General features: G+C 40.3%; 1 protein-coding gene across 2 annotated transcripts in view; it reads right to left on the bottom strand.

Moving 5' to 3' along the window:
• ELMO1 (engulfment and cell motility 1) overlaps nucleotides 1-27,217 on the bottom strand; it is a 514,761-nt gene that overhangs the window by 322,248 nt on the left and 165,296 nt on the right. For both annotated transcript variants that reach the window (XM_049781864.1, XM_049781865.1), the window contains one exon: nucleotides 5,753-5,857. In XM_049781864.1, the coding sequence (XP_049637821.1) occupies nucleotides 5,753-5,857 (105 nt within the window). The remainder of the gene's footprint in view (nucleotides 1-5,752; nucleotides 5,858-27,217) is intronic.

Below are 27,217 nucleotides of genomic sequence, written 5' to 3'. Positions count from 1 at the left end.
ACAATGCTGGACTTTGTAATATCATAACTGAATATAGATGTTTGCTGGATAGTTCCATCATCTTTCTGTACTTCTCTTTTTGATGTTGACTGCTCATTTACATTGCAAAAGTCAGACTTCTCATAGATATCACACTCCAACCTAAGAGACAGAGCTGACCAAGGAATTCCAGGAAAGAAACAGATTTTTGAAGTCAAAGATACAAGTTTAAGTTTCAGATATCTCCTGGCTCTGCAACTGGTAGAATTCTTTCTTCTCTCTTTAAGATCCAGTCCCAAATTCGACAAAATGGTGGCGATAATGCTTAATTAACACAGAGGCCCTTTCTGAAGATGGGGCTCATCTATATAATAGGTCTTGAATGTCACCAAAACCACTCCCAGTACTCTTTCTTTCATCAGTGGAAGACAACTACCACAGCAGTGCATTAATTTCACCCTGAAAGCACTCTTTCTTTCCATGTCTCAAGTGCCTTTTGTGATTCCACTTCCACTACAGACCTGCTCATCATGGGCAATGTGAAGATTACTGCCATCATCTCCTGCCCCATGACTGAATCTTGGTTCCCACGAGAGCCAGAATGAATCAAATGCCAAATGAAAGCCATGTTGTGTGAGTTTCTCAATTATGCCCAGCCAATGGTGCAATATAGCATACCGTGTTTTCTAAATCTGAAGGTTTAATTTCCAGTGGAGTTACTAAACTGCTCTATTCCAAGGACCTGGGATCTTACACTACAAGATGTGGTGTTGGGTTGGGGAAGCCAAACATACACAAAACACTTGGCACATAGTTGTGTATCATTATCCCATATGTAAAATAATGACAAGGAGGTCACAGCAACGACCCAAATGCCACCCTCTACTTTGCACAGGGAGCTTTGGTGGGCAGAGCTGTGGTGTGAAGCATACCAGAAAAAGTGAAAATAATTATGACTGAAGTAAATAAGACCCACAAATCTGAAATCCTGCTGTGCTTCTGAGTTTACCCCACACAATGGGATGCTCAGTGTCGCCATTCCTGCTCCTGTTTGGTGCCCATTCAAGTGTGGGATATTTCAATTACATCCACTGCTTCCCTGATTCAAATTCCCTGCATGACAATTGTGGCTGTCCATAAATACATTCATGGTGTCATGAAGATATAATTTTAACGATTTCTATGCATAGATGGGTGGGAAGGTGGATATTTAAAAAGGCAAGGCACAGAAAATGTGTCTGAAAGAGTCTGTGCTCTGCTGGCCACGTTTCATTGTCTTCAGACATGCATACCTGACAAATGTAACATGCCTATCCCTCAAAGACCAACAATACTAGCTTCGTTAATATATTTAATAATATTTAATATATTATATATCTGACCAGCTATTGGCTATGGCTCAAGCCAGGCTGAAGTCAGAAAGAGTGAATTTTATTTAACTCCACAATAACCCACTCTAAATAACCCTTCTTAAGAACATTCACTTTCACTGTGTTGGTTCAATATGGCTCTGCTTTCCCAAATTTGTTTTGCCTGAAGGCTTTATTTTCCACATTTATTTTTTTGGCAAGAGTGCAATTTTTTTCAAGTAAACTCTTAGCATCATTACTAAATCCTTCAAAATGATTTCACTGTCTTTAGGTCAAAGTTAATATGAGTACATTATATAACTAAATCTCAGAGTGATTGTACTGGTAGGAATGTCTTGTATAGAGCTGACACAAGTTTGATCCCTGGTACCACAAGTGTTTCTGTGAGCATCACTAGGAGTGATCCTTCAGAGATGTACTGAGCATTGCTGGGTGTGGCTCCCCTTCGAAAATAAAAATAAAATAAAATATATAGGCCCTTGAGAAATCTCCCACATTGGTCTCTCAAAGCATGACCATACATACTTAGTTTTACTGCAATATTCTTAGTGGCATGAACACAGACAGGTCTTTCTGCCTTGGATTGCACAGTTCCCTCTACCTGCTTTTCTCGCCTCACTGCCCAATAGTGATCAGTGCAGACATGTGTCCTTCAAGAAGCTGCCTTGATTTGTCCTGCATGTTTATACTGGTAACTCTCTCTCTCTGCCCCCAGAAACTCCCCTTTCCAATAAAAATATATTGAAAAGGTTTGGGAAGGGCTATTATCTCCTTAGTACTGGCCTTACCATTTTCTCAGTCTTGTCTCAAGTTTTCCTCCTTTCTGAGCTCACTCAGGGCATTTGAGAGCTGCTCCACAGACAGGTATAGCTTCAGATATAATATAGTGGCTGACAGGACAACAGCATCCTGAGAATCAAGTGCCTTGGATGATCAGCACAGGGAGACACCAAGGTAGACGGCCTTAGAGAAATGTTCATGGACAATATCTTTTCACAGCTCATTCTGACTAAGCAAGAGAGAAGTGCACAAAGATAAATACTGCCCAGCAAATAGAAGTACTGGAGAGGAATGAGCACTGCATATGCTAGGAAAAAGGGGCCACACTCAGTGACACTCGGGGGTTACTCTATGTGCTGAGAAATTGCTCCTGCTTAAGGAACCATATCAGATGCTGGGGATCAAGCCAAGGTCTGTCCTGGATTGACTGCATGCAAGCATGCAAGCACTGTGCTATCACTCCAGCCCCAATTTTTCTAAATTCTGAGCAAGTGACAGCTTAGAATACAGGGCAGGAAGAGGACTTGGAAAATATAAAGAAGCATGTTGCTTGGAGAAAATGTGAGCTGGGGACAGGGAGAGGATGGAGAGGGCATATTTATATGTGAGTGCATGTTTATGGGTGTGCATATTTGTGGACTATGGTCCTTTCCAAACTCTCAGCCTTGAGGCTAGAGAGATAGTACAGCAAGTCTTTCATTGGTCATCCCAGTTTTGATTCCCTGAATCATACATAGTCCTCTCTTATTGCCACCAGCAGTGACCACTGAGCACAGAGCTAGGAGTAAGTCCCATGCATTGCCAGTCTGACTCAAAAACAAGCAACAACAAAAAAACACAAAACATCACACTTTCAATCTTTAATTTGACCAAAAAACCCTATAAATAGTTGAGGCTACTTTCATATAAATTATAAACATTTCTTGAATAAAAGATAAATAACTTCATTCAGACAGAACATATGCCTGATTTAAAAACACACACGTTTTATAAAAATGTAAATTTAAAAATAAATCTACTTTTATATCTCAGAAGATATAAAACCTAGTTCCCAATTCAAAGTCTGGCTGTCTGGGATGATTATATTCATGATGCAAATCACTCTTTCACTGTTACTGGAATATCTATTCTCCTAGTAGACAAAGAACTTCCTTACTGGAAGCTCAGAATTCTGATTCCCTAAGGACACAAACTCACATTTCAAGCTTTAATATTCCATCCAACAGTTGAAGCTCCAGTGTCAGATAAGACCCAGAAAACATTTAAAAAAGGACCTTTAGAGAAAATAACAAAAATCTCAGCTATAAAAGTTTCTAATCAATAAAGGGAAGGGCATGTGGGAAGAAAATAGGAATCACACTTTTCTTTACAAGTATGTTATTCTTTTAAGTAGCTATCAGGCATAAAGTCTGTCAGGTTGCTATGGTATTAATTTCAGTTATAAGAGTTGAGAGTATGCAATGAGAAAAAAAATAGGCCTTAAAACATTAAATTATTTTCCATGAGACATAAGCTTCTTGTGCAATTAACCATACATCCTGCATCGATAAGCTCTAATTTTAGAAACAGTCATCCACAAACATTAATCAGTTAACGCTAAATTCAATTTCTATTTGGCTCCCTCTTTCCACATTCTCCTCGCCATGCTCTCTCAAAAAATAATTTTCTTACTGTGAGAACAAATTATATTCCTAGAAAAAAAATCTGTAAAATAAATATATATAAAGCTAAGTATAATAAAAATTTTTAGGAAAAATCAATTTTCTCATGGAAGATGATGGCATTTGTAGCAAGCAACTAATCCCTAAGCATTGTAAAAAATGCATAAAAACTTCTATATAACCAAATTACAAATGATATTTCAGTAAAACTCAAGATGGGACAAATTACATGAAGAGAAAAACATAGTTCAAAATAGAGACGGGGGGGGGGGCGGGGAGTGGAGAGATAGCATGAAGGTAGAGTGTTTGCCTTGCGTGCAGAAGGGCGGAGGTTTGAATCCCGGCATCTCATATGGTCCCCCAAGCCTACCAGGAGCGATTTCTGAGCGTAGACCTAGGAATAACCCCTGAGCGCCGCTGGGTGTGACCCATAAATAAATAAATAAATAAATAAATAAATAAATAAATAAATAAATAAATAAATAAATAAATAAATAAATAAATAAATAAAAATAAAGAGTCAGGGGCCGGAGAGATAGCATGGAGGTAAGGCGTTTGCCTTTCATGCAGGAGGTCATCGGTTCGAATCGCGGCGCCCCATATGGTCCCCCGTGCCTGCCAGGAGCAATTTCTGAGCCTGGAGCCAGGAATAACCCCTGAGCACTGCCGGGTGTGACCCAAAAACAAAAACAAACAAACAAACAAAAAAAGAGTCAGGAGTCTCAAAGACCTCCTTTGACTCTACTGTGGGGGAGGAGGATTTTCCGAGGTGTAGACTGACTTGAACCTCCATGAACCACAGATCTGATGATCAGCAGTCACTGGGGTGGAGCAAAACCCAGAAAGCATACCCATATTTTTCAGAATGCCACACACCTCCTGGAAGACTGCCCCAACTGAGAACCATCCACTTCCCTCCTTCACTTAAGCTTACTTGAAAGGAATTGGCCATGTTTATACCAGAAACACCACCAGCTAAGGGTGTGTGCAAGATGCAAGACTCCTAGCAGAAAAGGACCAGGCAGAAAACATGGCTGCAGCAGATTCTTCCCTTTTCTAAGTCCAATAACTTCTCCCCACTCCATCAATTCATTTATTCACAATCCTTGCCAATCTCCATCCTAGGCTCACAGAACTGACCCCAAGAGAAGCTCCGCTTCTCTTCTTAAGGACTGGGGAAGTGCCAATTTGAGTCACAACAGTCAGTGCTACAGCAGAGTGGATGGACAGGCCTTCCCTGTTGTGTCCCAGAGGACAAGCAAACTCTGTCCTTCTGCTACTGCTTCATTCAGTAGCCTGGGAATTGGTGACACCTGCTCTTTGTCAGCTGCAAAAAGGAAACCATCAATGGATTCTTACTGGATGACAGGAATTTCACTAAACTTCTCCCCAATTTTTTCTATTTTTCATTTCTTTTTGTTTCTTTATTTTATTGCATCCCACTCACTAGACCTGAGTGAAACTAGTATCAGGGCAGCTTCCAGAACTACTTCTGTGGGTAAATGAAGCTTGAGGGGTGTTCGCTGACGGGGTCATACAGAGTTATGTAGATTTAGCCCTTATTTTTAGGACTACTCATCACAGTTTAATATTGGAGCATTCAAAATGCTTTACAATACTATTTTTCAAAAATCATCTTTTAAATTTTCAATTTAAGGGCCTGAGTTATGCCTCAAGTACATGCCAAGTACACAAATACATCCAAGTATTATACTTCAAGTATCCATGAAGCAAATGCAAGACTCTAAATTTGATTCCCAGCATTAAATAAGTCCATGAGTACCACTCAGTGTGGTTTTAGGGACCCTTGAGCACCACTTGATTTCGCCTCTAAAATTTCATTTCACGATGCTGACATGTTTAATTTTAATTTTTACTGCACTACAAAGGTCTGAAGTTTGGGTCTCTTTTGGAAAGATAACCTTGCAATAATCTCTAAACTAGAAGGGGATTAAGGCTTACCCGAGTGTAGGCATCTTGATGGTGCTTGGCAAAATACAGCATGTTGTCCAGGGCTAACATCCCAGGGGGCGTCTGAGTAAAGTCCATGGCAGGATTGACATGATTCTGTAAAGCAAACAAAATATGGGATCGGGTTAAATCTTAAACTTTAAGACTAAAATCCAAAAGTTAGCACCACCTCATCAAATATAATATGTTTCCTATTTCCCCATAAAACTCTGGCCTTGACGATGGGACCCTCTTCCTATGGGTGACTCCTCTAACACACTTCCATAGTCAGAATTAGGAAACTCTGCTGAAGATCAAAATGAAAGTTGAGGATGTTATTAGATATGAAACACGGCGAGAAAAAAGAAATCACTCAAATACTTCTGCTCATGGCAGTGTCCAAGGCAAATCAATAGCATCTGGGAAGAGAGCCATGGAATGAAGTCAGAGCTCTGCCACTGAGCTCAGAAATCAACAGCAAAGAAGACCTATTCATTTCTGCATCTTTATTTCTTCAAAGATGGCCATTGCTGTCTATATGCTCTGTGTCCTACTCAGGCTTCACCACTGTAGGCCCCACAGTATTTCATGGTATTCAGATGTCTGCTTACCCAGAGCACAGTCTTCTGCTCCTTACACACAATACCAAGATCAGAAATATTCTTGGGGAACAGGCAGAACTATGTTCAATGAATTTGTCATCTCTCATACCACCTAATAAACTCTAAGAAGAAAACTAGCTCAGAATAGAAAACTGTTAGTGGGGCCGGTGCAGTGGCGTGGAGGGGTAAGGTGTCTGCCTTGCCAGCACTAGCCTGGGACAGACCATGGTCTGATCCCCCAGAGTCCCATATGGTCCCCGAAGCCAGGAGCGATTTCTGAGCATATAGCCAGAAGTAACCCCTGAGTGTCACCGGGTGTGGCCCAAAAAACAAACAAACAAACAAACAAAAAAAAAACTGTTAGTAAATTTTTCAAAAGGACACAGTAAACTTAATGATAGACAAACCAAAATTGCCCTCTAAGCTGTGAATCAATTAGAGAAGAATGGTTTGTTTGTTGTTATTGTTTTCACATAAGAGAGGTGAGAAATGTAAAATAAAAAGAAAACTGCACTACAATTACTAAATTGTTTCAGAGTACATCTAAATAACAGCTGTGGGGGCCAGAGAAATAGTATGGAGTGGAAGAGACTTGCCTTGTGTAGAGCCAACCAGGTTCAGTCCTAAATATTATAGATAGACGCCAGAGTCCCGTCTGTGATCCTTGAGCACAGAGCCAGGAGTTAACCCTGAGTCCAACCAGGTGTGGCCTCCAAATGAAAATGATAATAACACAATAACAACCAGAAGATGTTTTGTCATGAAAATCTGGACTCATGGGTTGTTTTTCTAATGTAACTCACAGAAATCACTTGTTCAATATTCAAGCCACCAACATATTCCTACATTATTCAAGTGTCATTTTTTTTTCTTACCGACTCTCTTAGAGCTAAAACATACCTAGAAATATAGGCGATGCCACTGACTGTTGGCCATTTTAGTGTCTCTGTTTCAAGGGTATTCCTATTTCCTATTTCTATTTCTGAAACATCCTGAATTATAACAGTCATACCAATCTTTTATTCGAGTATGTTATCCTTATATATTGAGTTTTTGTGTCTTTAAATATCAAGTGAATACTACATATATAAAAAAGAAACATTTCATAAAATAAACGCAACTAGCAAAGTGAAAATTCAGGTCACACCCAGCAGTGCTCAGGGGTTATTCCTAGCTCTACGCTCAGAAATTGCTCCTGCCAGGCTCGAGGCACCATATGAGATGCCGGAATTTGAACCACCATCCTTCTGCATACAAGTCAAACGCCTTGCCTCCATGCTATCTCTCTGACCCGGGTTTTTATTCTTAATTGGCTTGTATATAGTAATGGGGGGAGATTTAAAAGTCAGAATACTATGCTGGAAATAAAACAATCAGAGGCACAGTATAAAAAGTCATGTACAAGGCCAGGAGATAGTTCAAAGGGTTAGTAACTGTGCTTTGCATGAGGATGCCTGGCGTCAATCCCTGACACATGCACCCTTGAAACAACACTGTGAGTGATCCCTAAGCACCCAAAGCAAAACAAAATAAAAAGTGTGTGTGTGTGTGTGTGTGTGTGTATGTGTGTGTGTTTGTGTGCTCGTGCGCGCACGCGCACACCATGGTAGTAATGTGCAAAGGGAATAAAGACAAATGCCAAGGGGCCTAAGCAATGGCACAGCTGTACGGCATTTGCCTTACACTGACCCGTGGTTCCATCCCCAGGTGCGCATATGGTCCTCCAAGCCAGGAGCGATTTCTGAGCACATAGCCTTAGCATCACTGGTCTGGCCCAAAAAATAATAAAAATAAAATAAAAGACAAATGCCAAAAACACCTTATTGTTATGTAGAATATAGATCAGGACAGGGGTTCAGGTGTATGCTTCGCCAACCTCAGTTCTGCCCCTGGCACCACATTATCCCCCTAAGCATCACCAAAATCAGCCCTGGAGCCCCCATGACCAGATGTGACCGTAGAGGCTGCAGAGCACTGTCAGGGTAGCCCAGGTAATTCCTGCACCCATCAACCTGAGCAGCACTACTTTCTTGGGCTCCTGCTTGTCAACAACATGCTTGCATTGGTCAGCTGCATACAAAGCAAGCCCCTTATCCCCCGTCTCTCTCATCACCCCAGCACTGCATTTTAGATTTTTTTTCCTAAAAAAATATTTTGTAATGGTTGGGAAATGCTGGTGTTAATTCTCTTTAATACCAGCTATCGCTTTTCCAGCCTCTCTTCCTTGAAAAGTTTCTTTTATCTCTTTTGGTTTAGTAGTCAGTGAAATCATTTTACAACCACTGGTATTTTGATAATGGAAAAGTATGAGAATTACACTCGGAAACATTTGAAAGCTTCTGTACTGTGACAAAAATACTCAGAGAAGCTGGCACAGATGACAACTCCCCCATGCCTGCCTTATTTATGAGCAGCTATGGCTACAGATTTATTTTCTTTACTTGTTCTAGGCTATTTTTTCCCAACCTGTCTGGAAATAGAAGCTGCAAGAGCTTTGATAAATGGTTTGAAATGTTCCTTGTTGCACTCAAGGGCCTGCCTGGTGTGTATCTCCATGTATCCCAGGAAAATATCGCTTGTTGGTGCCTGCAGAAGAGCTACTGGTTGAAACACATCTGACAGCTCTGGGCTCTAGAAAAAGGGGTACAGTTACCCCCTGTTCCAAAGCACTAGGGTTTCCCTAGGCAAACTGCTACCAACCGTCAGAAGACAGAAAACTTAGCTCTGCGGCTAGGATCATTTCTGTTGTGTCTCACAGGGCAGTTTTCTAGCTAAATCATTTCAATCACATAGGTAAGTGAGGTTCAGGGTCTGTGACTGAGTGCATCCACCGGTTCTAGGCCCCAGAACCAAGAGCCTGTTGAGGAGTGGATCTCAGGTCTGGTTGAGACATGCATTGCTGTCTCTGCTTTCGAAGACCTGAGGCATCTCACGCAAACCCAAATGAGGGTGGATCTACATGCTAGGGTCAACTGATAAAACTTAGTGCAAGTTGGGAGGTTTGAATGGTTCCTTTCAAATAATATATAAAAGTAATTTTAGAAGAAAATCTAGAATCCCACTATGCTGTTTCTTACATTTCAAATGCTTTTTAGTAAGCCCCATTTTGAGTCCATGGATGCCAAGGAGCAAGCGCATTTCAAATGTAGTGTTTCATCACCGGCTTACTGCTCATGTTTCTCAGACTCCTTGATTGTTTTTCTAAAAATAAATCATAACCCAGAATCCTCTCAATTCTCCTATTGCTCAAAAGTCTACCTGAAATACTGTGTGTATTTGAGTACCTCCACAGGAAAGGCAGAGAATGGTAATCAGTCAATATTTTCTACTCCTGAATGCTTCCCAGTGCTGGCAGCAGCCTGAATGATTTTTCAGTGATCTGTGTGTTTCAATTACCAATGTCATACTAGTCCTTCATTAGTGTGGATAATAAAGAGATGATTGCAGTAATGCCTGCCAGATGGCATATCGTGGGGAAAGCCTTTGAGGATTTAGAAGTTAATATTTGTGTTATACGAGTGCCTACATTTGCTGAACAAATATAGCATTAAATGCAACCTTTAGATAATCACATTTAGTGAATGCTCATCCAGTTTTCTAAAAGCCCTAGCAAGGATATTTCTGGAGGCTGGAAGTTTTATAAGGTCACATTCTCCAAGGGAGGGTAGGGTTGGATGGTTGCACCCTGTCAAAGGGAGGCAAGGAAAGATGAGCATGTGGGTTTTTCTAGAGTAGCAATCTTCAACCTATTCACACCAGACATCCTCTAGAGAGCATAGAAAGGCCCAATACCCAGGTTTGTATTGCCAATCAGTGAAGGATTTAGAGAACTCTGGGACTGGAAACCCAGCAACTTTAAATTTTAAAGTTTAAAGTTTAAATTTTAAAGTCTCTGAGATCTAACTACCAATGTACTGGGAATACACCCATAAATCAGTGAGTCTCAAATTTGAGTATCATCAGAATTTTCAGGAGGAACTGTAAGGGAGACTGTTGGGCAGTCCCTTCTGGAGTATATAAACACCCTACGGGGGATGGTGTGACCAGCTTTGGACACCAAGGTGCTAAAACTACAGTGGCTCACCGCATGCATGTCTGAGGGTCTATGCCCACCTTCCGTTGGAGTTTGAATCTTGAATCTTAATTCCCTGTAGTGTGTTTCCGGTTAGGAAGTATTTTATCAAAACACCTTCTTTAGGTAGCACATGTGTTCTATTTTTTAAAATTAATATTTTTATTTAAGCACCATAATTACAAACATGTTTGTAGTTGGGTTTCAGTTATGAAAAAGCACACCCTCTTACCCAATGCAACCTTCCCACTACCAATGGCCCCATCTCTCCTCCCCCATACACTGCCTGTATTTGAGACAGGCATTTCTTATCTCTCACTCACTACCAATGTTATGATAGTTGTAGTTATTTCTCTAAATGAATTCACCACTCTTTGTGGTAAGCTTCATACAATGGGCCAGTCCTTCCAGCCCTCATCTCTATTGTCTCTGGGTATTCCATGCTGTCTATTATTTTTCTTAAATCCCACAGAGGAGTGAGACTATTCTGTGTTTTTTCTCTCTTACTGTTACTTATTTCACGTAGCATAATAGTTTCCATGTCTATTCATGTATAGGAAAATTTCATGACTTCATTTTTCCTATTGGCTGTACAATATTCCATTGTGTATATGTACCACAGTTTCTTTAGCCATTCATCTGTTGTCAGACATCTGGGCTGTTTCCAGATTCTGGCTATTGTAAATAAGGTGGGGTGGGGAGGAGGGAAATTCAGGACATTGATTGGGAATGTTGCACTGGTGAAGGGGGGTATTCTTAATATGACTGAAACCCAAGTACAATCACATTTGTAATCAAAGTGTTTAAATAAAGATTTAATAAAAATATAGGTGTGCAGAAGGCATTTGTGTTTTTGTGTTCCTAGGGTATATCCCTAGTGGTATAGTGATTGATATATATATATAATGGTATTGCTGGATCATATCGGAGCTCAATTTCCATTTTTTTAAGGAATCTCCATATTGTTTTCCAGCAAGGCTGAACTACACAGCATTCCCATCAGTAGTGAATGAGTTTCTTCCTCTCCACATCCCTCCAGCACTGATTGTTCTTGTTCTTTGTGATGTGTGCCAGTCTCTGTGGCATGAGATGGTACCTCATTGTTGTTTTGATTTTCATCTTTCATATGATTAGTAATATAGAACATTTTTTCATGTGTCTTTTGGGCACATATACTCTAACTAGATAGCATTGACCAGACAGCTTCACATACATATTCAAGGTGGTTCGTGAGCAATTCCTACTCTATGGTCTCAAAAAGCTCGATAGTCCAAAGAGTCCTAGATGAAAGTAGCAGAATCATTGGGAATCATTAAGTTCAAGACAATCATTTTTATAAAAACAAAGAAATCGAGCTACATCAAATACATTCTGCAGAACTAGGGCCAGAGCAGTGGCGCAGCAGAAGGGCATTTGCCTTTCATGCAACTGACCTACGACAGACCACATTTCAATCTCCAGGCGTCCCAGATGGCACTCCCCCAAGCCAGGAGCGATTTTTGAGCACATCCCCGAGCATCACTGGATGTTTCCCCAAAGCAAAACAAAACAACAAAAAAAAAATCATTCTGCAGAATAGAAAAAGGACTGTGATCAAGATGGCCTGGCAGTGGTGAGGAGCAAGCCTGGCCCACCAAACACACAATTTCAGTTAATCATTCGAACACTAATGAGGTAAAAATCAGAATTGCAAAACGAACATGATCATGGTTAATGGTAGCAACCACTTAATTTTGTAGCTTTTTCCTTCTTATTTATGAGGTTCAAAGGGATTTTGGTGAAAAGTAAACTAATCCCATTAGCTAGAAGGAATTGGATCACAGATTAAAGTAAAGTCCTGTAAAAACTAATTTTTTTTGTTTTTTGTTTTTTTGTTTTTGGGCCACACCCTGCTCAGGGGTGACTCCTGGCTGTCTGCTCAGAAATAGCTCCTGGCAGGCACGGGGGATCATATGGGACACCGGGATTCGAACCAACCACCTTTGGTCCTGGATCAGCTGCTTGCAAGGCAAACGCAACTGTGCTATCTCTCCAGACCCATAAAAACTATTTTTAATTCAAGCACATATCTACAAAATAAGTAGAATCTGGCTTATGAATAATTTATAAGAGTCCAGCACCTTATGATTAAATTCTGAATTTTGTATTATAGGAAACACAGGGAAAAGAGCTAGGGGCTCAGACCAGTGGATTTAAAATCCCTCCCAAGTAATATCCAACAGCTGCTGCACTCCCTTTCTGCCTGGGTTGGCAAGTTTTTAGGCTAATAACTCCAGTTTAGTTGATTTCTAGAACCATTTTCCACTAACCATTTTCTCTAGAAACTCCCATCCCTGGTGCTGTCCTCCAGAACCAACAGCATGTATAAGAATTCATAGTGCTAAGGATTTGAGTTGCCAATATATCACAAAGAAGTCTGATTCTCATGGCAACCAGCCAACTCTAGCATGTTAGATTCATTTTCATTAACAGGAGTACATGTTTCATTAATAGGAGTATACCATGAAAAGGAGAGTAAAACAAAATAGTATTTGAAAAAAAATATCCATCTCAGATATGAGCTATTTAAAAACCTTAAAGTTAGAGTTTTGCAATGTAGATACTCCAAAAGCTAAGAGCTGAGTTTCCATATAACCAGTCATTTTACTTCTTGGTATCTTAACCCAAGAGCCCAAACCTCAATTCAATAAAGCCCTCTGCATGCCTATGTTCACTGCAGCAGTATTCATTCTAGGCAAAATGTGAAAAAATGTACCGTTTATGTACATTTATCCATTGCGGATAAAGAAACAATGGTATATGAAGTATATATGGATACACACAATGAAAATCTGTATAGCTATAAGAAAAAGATGAATTGTGCAATTTGTCACTCCATGGCTAGGACTGGAAAGTTGCACACTGAGTGAAGTTCTAAGGGGATGGACAGATACAGAATGATCATAATAGAATAACAAATCGCCAGGCGTGATGGAACCTCATAATTGGACGACAGACTGAATTTATCATGGCAGAGAGATATGCAAGGGGTGGGAGGTGGAGAAGTCTGGTCTTGGAGCAACCTGAGGCAATGGTGGAAGAAAGCTGTCACTGGTGGCAGGTGTGGGATGCAACATTATTTTGGTAAAGTCCACTTTTAACACTATTGTAAATCATGGTGACTAAAAACATTAAAATGCAATATCAAAGTAACTCTGTTTTGAAACTGTTTTGAAAGCTATGATATCTTCTACTTATATACATTTGAATTTATTTATTTTTTCTGTGCATGTATACATAGATTCCAAAACAGTATTAAAAATACTTGAATTTAAGGCATTTTATCTCAGCGAATACATCAAAGTGGGCCAGGAAGATAATTCAGTAGGCTGAGGATTTCCTGTACATGTAGGCGCCCCAAGTTTAATCCCTAGCACCACCTCGTCTTTGTATTCCCCTGAGTTCCCTCGAGTGAGACCTCAAGATAAAAGCACTAAATTTCAATTGAAAATACATAATTCTTTCCAAAATCTTTTTTTTTTTTTTGGTTGGTTATGCTCAGGACTTACTCCTGGTTCTGCACTCAGGAGCCACTCCTGGCAATGCTGGAGATGCTGAGGGGACTGAGCAAGGCATGGCGAATGAACTACCCGCTGTATCGTTCTCTCTCTCTCTCTCTCCTCTCTCTCTCTCTCTCTCCCTTCTCTCTCTCTCTCCTCTCTCTCTCTCCCTTCTCTCTCTCTCTCTCTCCTCTCTCTCTCTCCTCTCTCTCTCTCTCCCTTCTCTCTCTCTCTCTCCTCTCTCTCTCTCCTCTCTCTCTCTCTCTCTCTCTCTCTCTCTCTCTCTCTCTCTCTCTCTCTCTCTCTCTCTCTCCCTCCCCCTCAAAATCACTCTTAAAATGTCAGAAAAGGAAGTGCTCTGCATGTTTACGTACCTTGAAGAAACAGTTGAAACTTACTAAGTAAAAGGATTAACGGAAATATTATTTGGTATGTTGACTCAACAGACAAAGAATTAACATAAAAACTCAATTAAAATGCCTTGAGAATACATTTCACTTAAAATGAAGCTAGTTCTGTGTTTTGTTTTTTTTTAGTCTTCATGCATAATAAAATCAGTTGTCAAGGCGTAAAAAGATATTTGTAGTTTTTCTACAAAAGCTGAAGACATGGAGGATTTTGAGCCATGCCAGAGCCCTGATTCAGGTTACCAAAGTCAAGGTCCTCTCTTTCCTTCATCTTCCAACCTTTCTGACTTCCTGTTCCCATGATGCTGTCACTTTAAAAAGGTAATGAAATCAGCTGTCAGGCAGGTTGTTTTTCTATTATGCCGATGTTTTTTAATAAATTAAGTTACACTGAGGCAATATCATTTACAATATATTTCAACTGAACACCATTATTATTCTGCCACTACATATTTCATATCTTAATTTCTTATATTATGGCCCATGACCTATATGGAGTAGCATAACTGAATGTGAAGAGCTATAAAAAATAAAATTTTTTCTTTTTTAATATTTGAAGTTCTATCTGGCTCAACCTCTATAGAAAATAGTATGAAGATTTCTCAAAAAATCAAAAAAAATCAAGCTTCCATATGACCCAGGGATTATATTTATTTTTTTATATTTTTTTATTTTTCTCAGGACACAAAATCATTTATTCCAAAGAATACACACACATATGCACATCATTATTCATTGCAACACTAAACACAATAGCTAAGATAGTATCCAATAACATATGTGTGAATAATGAAAGTGTGTGCCATAAGATATGCAGTTGCAAGGGACAATGAAATCATGCTGGAGGATGTCATGTTAAGTAAAATAAATTTGAAAGACAAATACCAGTTATCTCACTTTTCTGTGATATAAAAAATAACTCAATGAGGGATGAAAGGTGCCAAAGGTTGGGATACCTATAGTATCCTGAATCCTTGTTAAAGAACAGAGAAGGACAAAGAAGGAAAGAAATGGAGGGGGGTAATAAGAGGTGGACAGAAGGAGCAGGGGCAGAGGGCCTCAGACATATAGGTGGTGTTGAGCTGCGGCCTATCTATATATTTTATACCACAAAGCCAACAGCACTAAAAGCAGAAAAAGCAAAGATAAAGAAACAGAAATTGTGCCTGTCAAGGATGCAAGGTGAGGGAGGACCTGGGGAATATAAGTGGAAGGAAATTGACACCGGTGGTAGGATTGGTATAGAAACAATGTGTGTTTGTAACTCTATTAGAACTTCCTAAGCTTGAATAACTAGTCCAAGCCAATAGAATTTGAGAACCCATTTGCATAAATATGCTTAAAGAGTAAGAGGGGACAAAAGCAGCGGTGGGAGGGTCTGTGAAACAACAATGGAGGGAAGGGGATATTGGTAGAAAGGTGCAAGATTGGGACGTTGTATACAGAAAACCCTGAGACCAAAAATATTGTATATACATATATTTGTAAGATAAGATTTATGTGAAGGGAAAAATAAAATACATTTCTTTCTGATTTACTATCAGCAAATGCTTGGCATCTATGCCAATTTGATATACACAGAATGTCTAAAAATTTCTCAGGCAAAATGGTTTGGAAAGCAAAAAAGGTGTAGTGAGCTGACCATCAGGTTCCCTTGCACAGGGGAGTGGGCCTGAGAGGATTAGAGAGGCTAAATCTGGCATCCACTCTACAACCAGGACAGAACAAGCCCCAGGGAGGCTTGCTCTTTTTGGGGGGCAGGGGCACACCCAGTGATGCTCAGGGGCTACTCCTGGCTATGCGCTCAGAAATCACTCCTGGCTTGGGGGACCATATGGGACGCTGGGTTTTGAACCACTGTCCATCCTGGATAAGCTGCATCCAAAGCAAACACCCAACCACTGTGCTATTGCTCCAGCCCCGAGGCTTGCTCTTGACCCAGTGAGACCCTGCTCTTACCAGTACAGCATCTGGTGAGGACATATCAGCATGAAGAGGCAGACAACCTCATACCCATGTGCAACAACCAGCTGAGCAAGTTGCCACTGCTACAGAAAGAGTCCCAGGAGGTCAAAAGAATTCAAGAAGCATTGTATTGGAATAAGGACAGACTCTCAGATCAATGGAATAGACTTGAATATTCAGCGTGTTCCCCAGACATACAATAATTATGCCTCCTCCCATTTTTTGCTTGTTTAATTTTTGTCCCATTTTATTTTATTTTTTTTTTCTTTCCTTCAGACAGAACCACATAACTTGAACCATCTTGTTCTGCCTCACAAATTGAGGGGGAAATAATGGAGGGTACCAAGACCAGACAGTCGTATGAACATTAAGTAGAAATGAAAAAATGATCATACTTAAAAATCCAAATCCAAAGCCAATGACAACAGAATCGACACCCAATCTACAACATGGTAGACACAGAGGGGACCACTTATACTAGCAACCCGGGGGGTACAGAAGGGGGATATGGGATGCATACTAGGAACAAGGATGGAGGGAGGACAACATTGGTGGTGGCAATGCCCCTGATTCAATGTCACTATGTACCCAAAAAATTACTGTGAAAGATTTGTAATCTACTTTGGTCAAAATAAAAATTAAAAAACAAACAAAAAGGGGCAAGAAATGCAAAATGGAACAAAAAAAGCCTCTTCAACAAGTAGTGTTGGAACAACTGATCAGCCATATAAGAAAAGCAAACTCATACTTCCATCTAACTCCATGTACAAAGGTTAGTTTTTATGGATTGATGACCTTGATATCATACCCAAAACCTTAAGAATATAGAAGAAAAAGGAGGCAAAACACTCCATGACATTGATAATAAAGGCATCTTTAAGGAGAAAACAGCACTCTCCAAACAAGTGGAAGCAGAGATACGGGACATTAAACTGGAAGCGTCTGTACCTCAAATGAAACAATGACAAAGATACCAAAAGCCACCCACAGAATGGAAGAAACTATTCACCCAATACTCATCAAGGGGCTAATATCTAAGATACACAAGGTAATGACTGACAGAACTTAACAAGAAAAACATTTAACCAATCCAAAAAAGGGGGGTGGGAAAGAAATGAACAAACATTCCTCAAAGAAAAAATACAGATGGCCAAAAGGCACATGAAAAAAGTGTTCCACATCACTGATTATCAGAGAAATGCAAATCAAAACTACAATGACATACCATCTCACTCAACAGAGACTGGCACACATCACAAATAAATAGAATAACCATAACCAGTGGAGAAAGAAACTCTCATTTACTACTGTTTCAAGAGCTGCCTAGTCCAGCCTTTCTGAAAAACGATATGGCTATGACTCCAAAAACTGGAAGTTGAGCTCCCATATGACCCAGCAATAGGAGTACAAAAACACAATACAAAAATGCTCTTTGCACTTCTATGTTCTTTGCAGCCCCATTTACAGTAGCCCAGATCTGGAAACAACGCAGGTTCTTGATAACAGATGAGTGGCTAAAGAAACTGTGTTCCATCTACACGGCGGAATACTATGGCAACTGTTAGGAAGCATGAAGTCTAAATGTTTCCTACACATGTGTGGAGATGGAGACTATTAAGCTGGGAGGAATAAGTCAGAGGGAGAGAGATAGAAGACACAGCTTAAACTCCACATCGGTGGGAAAGTTGCTTTAGTAAAGGTGGATGAACATTTTATGACTGAAACCCAATTATGAACATGTTTGTAACCTTGATGCTAAAATAAAGTATTTCAAAAATTAACACCAAATGCAGGGGCCCGAGAGATAGCATGGAGGTAAGGCGTTTGCCTTTCATGCAGGAGGTCATCGGTTCGAATCCCGGCACCCCATATAGTCCCCCGTGCCTGCCAGGAGCAATTTCTGAGCCTGGAGCCAGGAATGACCCCTGAGCACTGCCGGGTGTGACCCAAAACCACACACACACACACAAAAATTTACACCAAATGGACTTTGCCCTTCAACTGTGGACATTGTGCATTGCAATGGCTGGGGAAAGCGGAAGGATACAGTGGGTTCTTATTCTCATTATTTTCCTTCAGAAAGAAGAATCCTGTAGCAAGTGAAAATTGCATGAGATCCCATGCAATAACTCTAAGGAGAGTTTAACTGGAACCCAGGAAGCTTATGTTTTGACTGGTGTCTATTGTTTTTACTTACAGACCTGCAGGCCTTCAAAGGAGCCCCGCAGGACCCTTTTGGACCAAAACTGACCAGCCTGCTACCAAGCATTTCCCCTGCCTTAATTCAAAATTCAAGGTCTCAGCAACAAAGAAATGCTAATAATTTTCTCCTAAGACAGCAACAGAGACTCCTTTGTTTAATGATTTTACTCCCTTGAATAAACATTGTGATGTTTTTAAATATCCCCAAAGGTCTGGAGGAACAAACTCCGTGTTCTGAAAATGTAATTGAAAACTATTTCCTGTTGCTGGCTTTCACACACAAAGCCACGCCACCTTGGGGCAGCTGCTCCTGCTCTACGACAAATTCAATCAAGGAATGTTTCCTTTGAATAGTTCAGAGAAAAAAAGAGGACCAAACTGGAAGTGCCAGAGTTCTGGACTGTGAACTGCCATACTCTTGTCCTCCTTCCCTTCGCTACAGCTTTTACTTTTGTTCATTTGATTTCGTTTGTTTGGGGACCCCACTAAGCAGGGCTGGGCTAACACCTGGCTGGGTTATCAGGCCTAGTGAGACTCTTAGGGCCACCGAGCGCCGGGCTGGATCCAAGGTCTCACCATGAAAGCAGTGCTCAAAAAAACAAAAACTTTGAACAGTTTCTGCCTGCAGGAGACCAAGGGACTACCTGATTCCCTAAATATTGCCAAGAGCAACCCCCTAGCAGAGAGCTTGGATGTGGCCCCAAAACAATAAAAATTAAAAGGCTACACAATTATAAAGGCTATTGATAAAAAAGGCATGCAAAAGTTATTTTAAAACTAATTTTTAGGCAGTTTTGAGATCTTATATGCTTCAAAAGGATACAGATTGTCTTATAAATTAATATGTATTAATAATTCATAATACTTAATTAATCATGATGATGAATTTATGATTTAATATTTTAGTGTAAGGCATATTGCTTGTGTTTTCTACCATATATTTACTTATTATTGAGTTTACTTTGTTTATAATAGGGCTGTTTATGCTAAAACTGAACAAAGTTACCCCTATCAAATGGTCAAAGCCCTACTCCCTTCTGTACCTCAGTCCCTTTTGATTGGCTCTGTCCCTTGCTTGTTGGAACCACATTTCTGTGGTCAAATCCAGGGCTCTGCTTTCTTTTTTATTATTAATATCTTTATTTAAACACCTTGATTATAAATATGATTGTAGTTGGGTTTCAGTCATGTAAAGAACACCCCCCTTCACCAGTGCAACATTCCCATCACCAGTCTCCCAAGTCTCCCCGCTCTTCCTCCCTGTCTGTACTCTAGACAGGCTTTCTACTTCCCTCATTCATTCACATTGTTATGATTGTTCTCAGTGTAGTTATTTCTCTAACTGCACTCATCACTCTGTGGTGAGCTTCATATTGTGGGCTGGAACTTCCAGTTCACAGTGTATATGTACCACAGTTTCCTTAGCCATTCATCTGTTGAAGGGTATCTTGGCTGTTTCCAGAGTCTTGCTATGGTAAATAGTGCTGCAATGAATATAGGTGTGAAAAAGGGATTTTTGTATTGTATTTTTGTGTTCCTAGAGTATATTCCTAGGGGTGGTGTAGCTGGATCGTATGGGAGCTCAATTTCCAGTTTTTGGAGGAATCTCCATATTGCTTTCCATAAAGGTTGGACTAGGGCTCTGCTTTCAAGGAACCTTTTCTCTGTCCTGGATCCTACATGAGATCTTACATAGTAAAACCAATTCCAAATTTGAGTAAATGGCACCTGTGCCTTCTCTTTCTGACTTTATACTGAATTGTTTAAATCCCAAAAGAAATTCACCAGAAAATCAACAATGATTTATGATGTGGGACGGGGAGGACATTTCTATCTGCAGTTTTCTGATAATTTTGAATGACAATGCATTTAGTGGATTAGAAGGTCCTGTTGGAGAATATGAGGGACAGCCTGAATTATCACCCTGCACCTTCCTCTATCTGTCGAAACCTTCCCAGTAAACTGGCATCCAATGGAGGCAGAGGGTGCCTTGCAGCCAGAGAATCCTCCTGATTTGGCTCTGGCAAGAATGGTCTGAATCCTGCAGTGTTGAGATTCCATGGAGAGAAGAGGATTTCACAATTGAAAAAGTGAGGGGAAAAAATCTGGTCCAGAACTATAGTAGAGAAGGTTGGGCTTGCAGCTTACCTGGTTTGATTCCCAGCATTTCATATTGTTCTTTGAACATCACCAGGAGGAGTGATTACTGAGTGCAGAAGCAGGACTAACCACTGAATATAGCCAGAACAGTTTTTAAAAAAAAAAAAAAAGGCAAAAGAGAAGGAAAAGAAAAAGAAATTCAGTCCTACACAAATCCTTGGAACCAAAACTGAGTGCAGGTCCTAAGAACCCGTGAACTTGGCACTAAGAGGAGTCTGCTCTTTGTGCCTGGGCTGCCAGCACAAGCCCTCATGAATCCTTACTGCCAACACTACCAGGCACCAGATGTTGGTCACCTCATTCCAGAGTAACTATATGCCACTGCTTGTGGCCTAGGTGATTGGGGGCCAGCCTTGGAGACATCACAATGAGCCTGTAAGTTCTATGTTCCATTTACAGACACTCTCTTGGAGTATGGGGAGCAGTGGGACCATTAGAAGACAGTGATGGCACCTACCAGCTCCATAACAATATGACGTATCAATGTTCACCACCAAAACCACTGATCTTTATTAACCTACAAAACAGTATTCCATAATGCTTAATAATGGGAGAGCATGCTTGGTGATGTTGGCAACTCTAGAGAAGATGCTTTGGAGAAAAAGTAATGTGGAGGCTTGTCAAAAGGAAGCAGAGGACACAAAAGAGAAAGGCTACCATAGCTGGGTATGGAAATCAAAATAAAAAATTAAGATTACATTTCAAATGAGCTTTTCAAGTTAGCAACACATGGCAAGTTAGCATCTTTTTACTCCAGGCTTCCACTCATATTGCCAGAAAGGCAGGTTACTTCTCATTCTTTTTTTTCCTTTTAATCATATACACTATTCCTTTTGGTCACATCTACAGCTAGACTGTGCCTTTCTCAGCCTCAACAATAAAGTCTGCCAACCAGAAAAGCAATAACCCTGAAAGAGGATGAAAGATACTAGAGAAGTTAGGCACATAGTATGTGAATGCCAGGTTTCGCCTAGCCTTAACAAACAGATTAAATGAAATTAATATCACGTTTAAATAATAAAAAAGCCCCCCCTTCTCTTCTCTCCCTCTCCCCCTTCTTTCCTTCTTTCCCTCCTCTCTCCCTGTCTCTCTCCTCCCATCCTCTCTCTGTCTCTGGCTCTCTCCCCCTCCCTCCTTCCCTCCAGCTTTCCCTCCCTCTCTCTCTCTCCCTCCCTCCCTCCCTCCCTCTCTCTTACTAGGAGACAGTCAAAAAATTAAAAAAAATAAAAATAAAAAAGCATTTGGTTGCTTTAAACCCTCCTTAGCTCTGCCTTACCAACCTCTTAGAAGAAGTGGGGAAGATATGCCAGGTCACAGAAAGGGAAAAGAAAATAGGAAGTGCAGCCAATGCCTTAAAGTCTATTTAACTTTTTCAGTTCTTTTCCACATTTCAACCTTCTCAAGCAACAGGGTGTTTTAATTATCATACCTCACAGAAAATAGCATTAACATGTCATACGTGCCATGGCAGGAGTGAAAATATAGTAAGTGGAATTCTTGCCTTATGCTTCGCTGGACCAGGTTCGATCCCTGACACTGCAGGGCTACTTTGAGCTGCATTGCAAGTATTTCCTGAGCACAGAACCAGAAACAAGGCCTAAGCACTGCTTGTCTTAACAAAATTTACACCTGCCTTGAGATGTATAAGGCTCCTAAAGTGACTGGTGGAGAAAAAACATTTAAAATGTCCACACAAGTACTGGAAAGATTCAGCTTGGGGGCTGAATCCCTGATTTGTAAATGGGAGACCTGGATTCTAGCTCCTGCACTCCATGGTGCATCCAGTATCACCAGGTGTGCCCCAATAACAAAAAAGTTTGCTACCATCATTTTCTTAGTATTTCCCCCTATTATGGAAGGAGAGTATGCTTTCACACAGAACTCAAGGACCTCAGAGGGGCACTCCTGGAGAGGCCAACTGGGCCTGGTGCCAGGGACCAAGAGTACAGAATAACTAGGATCCTTTAATGTATGGACCAGCAGGGTTTACTCACAGTACACAGAATTCTCCAGAGCATGTCCAGAAGTGCTGTGAGTGGGGAAGCCTGGACTCTGGGTTTGAACTTGGATCACGGCACACACACACACACACACACACACACACACACACACACACACACACACACACACACACAGCCTGTGCCTTTTACTAAGGAGCTGTCTCCCCAGGCTCACCACCACATTAGCAAAATAGGAGTGTTCAGGGGAATTAAACACCTGCTCACCATAAAGGGAGTAAGGAGAGATGGATACAGAAAGGCCTGAACATGGCTGGACAGTAATGTTCTCTTTACCCAGAAATTGTTCCTTCAAAATGAAAGATGTTGGAAGAAAATATTGCACAATGTTGGCATCTTTCAATCTGGGTCATAGGTATACATAGAACACCTTTTATTTTCTTGTTTGCTGATTACTACATGAGATCATTAAATTTTTCATTTAGGAAGTAGATTTTCTTTTCTCCCCTCTGGAGAGGTCAACATTCTCTTTTATGCAGGTTACTCTTTTTTAAACCTCACTCATTCTCTCTTTCTCACTCACTCACTCACTCACTCACTCACTCACTCACTCACTCACTCCAAATAGTTAAGATTATTTTCTTCAAAAAAAAAAAGAAATTTTCTTAATTTTATTGCACCACAGCAAACTATGGTCACTTTTTAACTTTAGCACTTTGCATCTTAAGTATTAAGACATAATACAATATAAGATCAGGATTGTTTGTTTCCAGAAATGCAAATGATTGCTTATATTTTTTTTAATATATTGATCATGCTATCTTGTTCTTCTGCTGTCTACTGGCCTGAAACGGAAAACTGAAATATATTTTCAACAACAAAAGAGGAAGCAAACTATTAGAGAAGAGCCTAGAAGATCGGTTTTCATATTGCATTTGGTGAATTCAACAAACATCTCTGTGTCTCTCAGATAAGGATTAATAATAGGAATGTTACAATCCTCCATGAGCGAATCTTTCTTGAACATATGCAGGGACAGTACAGGAAGTTTTTGTGAACCATTCTGAACATATTTATATAAAATCTCCTGAAAATATTTATATAAGCTCTCTAGTCTATAAGTGAGCATACTTTCCTCTCATTCTTCGTTTTTCTAATCGAGTGCTAGCGTTGTACTGTCTTCACACAAAGTCGGACAATAGGAAGGTAGGACAGCTCGATAGCAAAGTACACGTTCTTCATCTAGGCTACTGAGCCACTATCTCAGTGAAAAGGGTAGAATGTGCCCCCCCCCAAAAAAAAAGCCTAAAGTTGCTCCCAAAAGACCTCCCAGGCTGAGAGAGTGAATCCTGGCTTTGTGCCTGCCACATTCAAGTAGCCTATAAGAACCCCCAGAGGATTAACTCCAATTAACTCTGCAACCCTCTGTAGGAGGTTGCACCATGGTTTCAGACTCATTTCCAATAGCATAGAAAAGAAATTGTACCTCCTACAACCTATATGTTCATCTGGGGTATTGCAGAGATATTGTCTCTCTCACTGACCCACATGAAAATCCAAGCATATGACAAGGGCTTCAAGCAAAGAAGCTTCAAGACTATTGCTCAGTTTTTTTTGACTCATTTACAGAATTAGCATATATTAGAAGCACACCTGACTTCTAGATGAAAGCTCCATAGAGTAATCGCCTACTGTTCAGTAGTTTGTCAACTGAAATACAGTGATCCTAAACCAATGCAAATAGAAAACATGTTGATGGCCATCTTGGTAAAATGGCTGGGTGATCTAGCAATGTCCTAGCACAAAAGAAATAAAAAAGAGCCATGATATTTTGTTGTCGAAAATATATTTCAATTATCCATTACAGGTCAGCAGACAGCAGAAAAAGATAGCATTAACAATATATAAATAAGCCCAAATATAAGCAATCATTTGCATTTCTGGTAACAACCAATTCTGATCTTATATTGTATGTCATGATCTCTTCCTCCATGTCATTTTCTGTTCCTTTGGGTAGCCATATGATTTTTAAATTATTGCCCTATATTAGATTAATGCCCTATATTTTATACCATCTTTCTCCTGTTTTACTCTCTCTTCTTTTTGGTTAAAGTTTTATTTTTGTCCTCAAGTACATTGCTTTTGCTTTCAGCTTCCTATACTTCCTATATTTGTTTATAGTTCACTATAGTATTCTTTTTTTTAATATAATTTTTATTTTGATCATAGTGGCTTACATATTGTTGACAATAATATTTTAGGTACATATTTACATAAAATCAGGGGGGATTCCCATCACCAATTTGTCCTCCCTACACCTCCGTTTTTGTTCTACCTCTCATATCCTCTTCCCTCACCCTCAGGGCTGGTAGAATATGTGGTCCCCTCTGTACCTAGCCTACTACTTAGTAGTCTTGCACCTGTTTGGTCTTGGTGCCTCCCTTATTTCCCCCTCTGTGAGGCAAGGCTAGCTAGTTCAAGTATAGTTCACTATAGTATTCTTTGCCTCCTTCAATCCTGTTTGAAAAAAATCCCTTAATACTTTGCATAATTTTTGATCGAGCTGAATAAATTTCTTATCCAAACTTTCTTGATTTCATTTAGTATCAAGAGGGCTTGTTCTGAGGTCTTCCTTGGGCACTTTTAAGGGTTTAAATTTGTAAATTTGTAAATTTGAGGATCAAGACTTCTGTCTTCATGAACAAAAGTAGTCAAATTTCTTTGGGTTTGTTGTTACTGCTGCTTTTTATTAATTATTATTATTAATTATTATTATTAATTATTATTATTAATTATTATTATTTTTATTAATTATTATTATTTTTTTTTGTTTTTGTTTTTTTGAGGGATTACTCCTGGCTCTATGCTCAGAGATCATTCCTGGCAGGCTCAGGAGACCATATGGGATGCTGAGATTCGAACCACAGTCCTACTGCATGCAAGGCAAATGCTCTACTCCATACTATCTCTCCGACCTCATTTTTCAAATTATTCTTAATGCTTTGTTGGAGCTAAGGATAGAATGTCAATTTCCATAGAGTATGAGCAAAGCCCAGTTGTGCTATTCACTGTATCTTGCTACTTTTAATGCCTTTATCAAACTCAGGTCAATACTGCTATGTAGTGGAAAAAATTCAGCAGGATGGAGAGGGTGGTGCTAGTCCCAATGACAGGGGTCAGTGAAGCAGGTTGGGTCTAGAGAGATCATGTGAACTCACTCTCTGTTTAGGAATGTGTTATTTGTGGAACAACAGATCCATGTGTGGGAGTATGGACGAACTGAGTGTGAAAGTGGAGAAAAGCTTCTTAAACTACTGAGCCTGAGAGTGGAGATTGGGACTTAAAGGATGGAGGTGTATATGCTTCTAGTACAAATAGGATTGAAGAGAAGGTGCCAAGCCAGGAGTCATTCTCACCATAAAATAAAGGCTGGGCCAAAGGATCTTGAGTTTGAACAAGGGTTTGCAGAGCTGGGGTTCACAATGGCATTGGGCATGGAGATGGAGAGAAGGGGCTGAGTCAATAGGAAGCTTAATCAACAAAAATTTTGGTTCTGCTGTTTTTTGTTTTGGAGCCACTCCTGGTGATGCCTGGCTCTGCACTCAGGAACCACTCCTGGTAGTGCTCAGGGGACCATATAGGATGCCAGAGATCAAACCCAGATCAGGATCAGCAGCATAACGAGGCAAATGTCCCATCCGCTATTGCTCTAGTATAAATACTGCTACACTTTTAAACCTCAAGCACCCAATGATTTAGAAAACTAGGACTTGGAGCAAATCAGTTCTACTTGACAACCTGTCCAGCCAGATAATTATCAAGTGTGCTAAATCTAGAAAACTTTAAAACCAAGGAAGCTTACGAGCTCATATAAGTTGATTTTCAGATTCCTTTAGAACTGTATCAGAGGGCCAGTTCAGCCACTGAGCACATGACTTGCATGTGAGAAATCCGGGTTTGATCCCTGACATCAGTCAAAAAAATGATATCGGGGCCGGGCGGTGGCGCTCGAGGTAAGGTGCCTGCCTTACCTGCGCTAGCCTAGGAGACGGACCGCGGTTCGATCCCCCGGCATCCCATATGGTCCCCCAAGCCAGGAGCGACTTCTGAGCGCATAGCCAGGAGTAACCCCTGAGCGTCACCGGGTGTGGCCCAAAAACCAAAAAAAAAAAAAAAAAAAAAATGATATCACCAAGCCTCTTCCCAACACCTGGAGACGACACCCAGTAGGCAATACTGATGTTCAAGGATCCACATGGAAGTGACTACGCAAGATGAATCAATACAGTAAAATTTTCCAGAATAAGATTTATCAAATAAAAACATTTTATTTGTGCGGTTGAGCGATAGCTCAGTGGTAGGGCATTTGCCTTGCACGTGGCTGACCCAGGACAGACCTCAGTTCAATCCCTGGCATCCCATATGGTCCCCCAAGCCAGGAGCGATTTCTGAGCACATAGCCAGGAGTAACCCCTGAGTGTCACTGGGGGTGACCCAAAAACCAAAATAAAAACAAAATCAAAAAATTTTTATTTGTTTCTAAGAGTGTTAAATGATAAGGTTTTATGGTTC

This window comes from Suncus etruscus, chromosome 10, assembly GCF_024139225.1.
Source record: "Suncus etruscus isolate mSunEtr1 chromosome 10, mSunEtr1.pri.cur, whole genome shotgun sequence".
In the NCBI taxonomy this organism is placed as follows: Eukaryota; Metazoa; Chordata; class Mammalia; order Eulipotyphla; family Soricidae; genus Suncus; species Suncus etruscus.
This window is presented reverse-complemented; position numbering and strand designations above follow the sequence as displayed.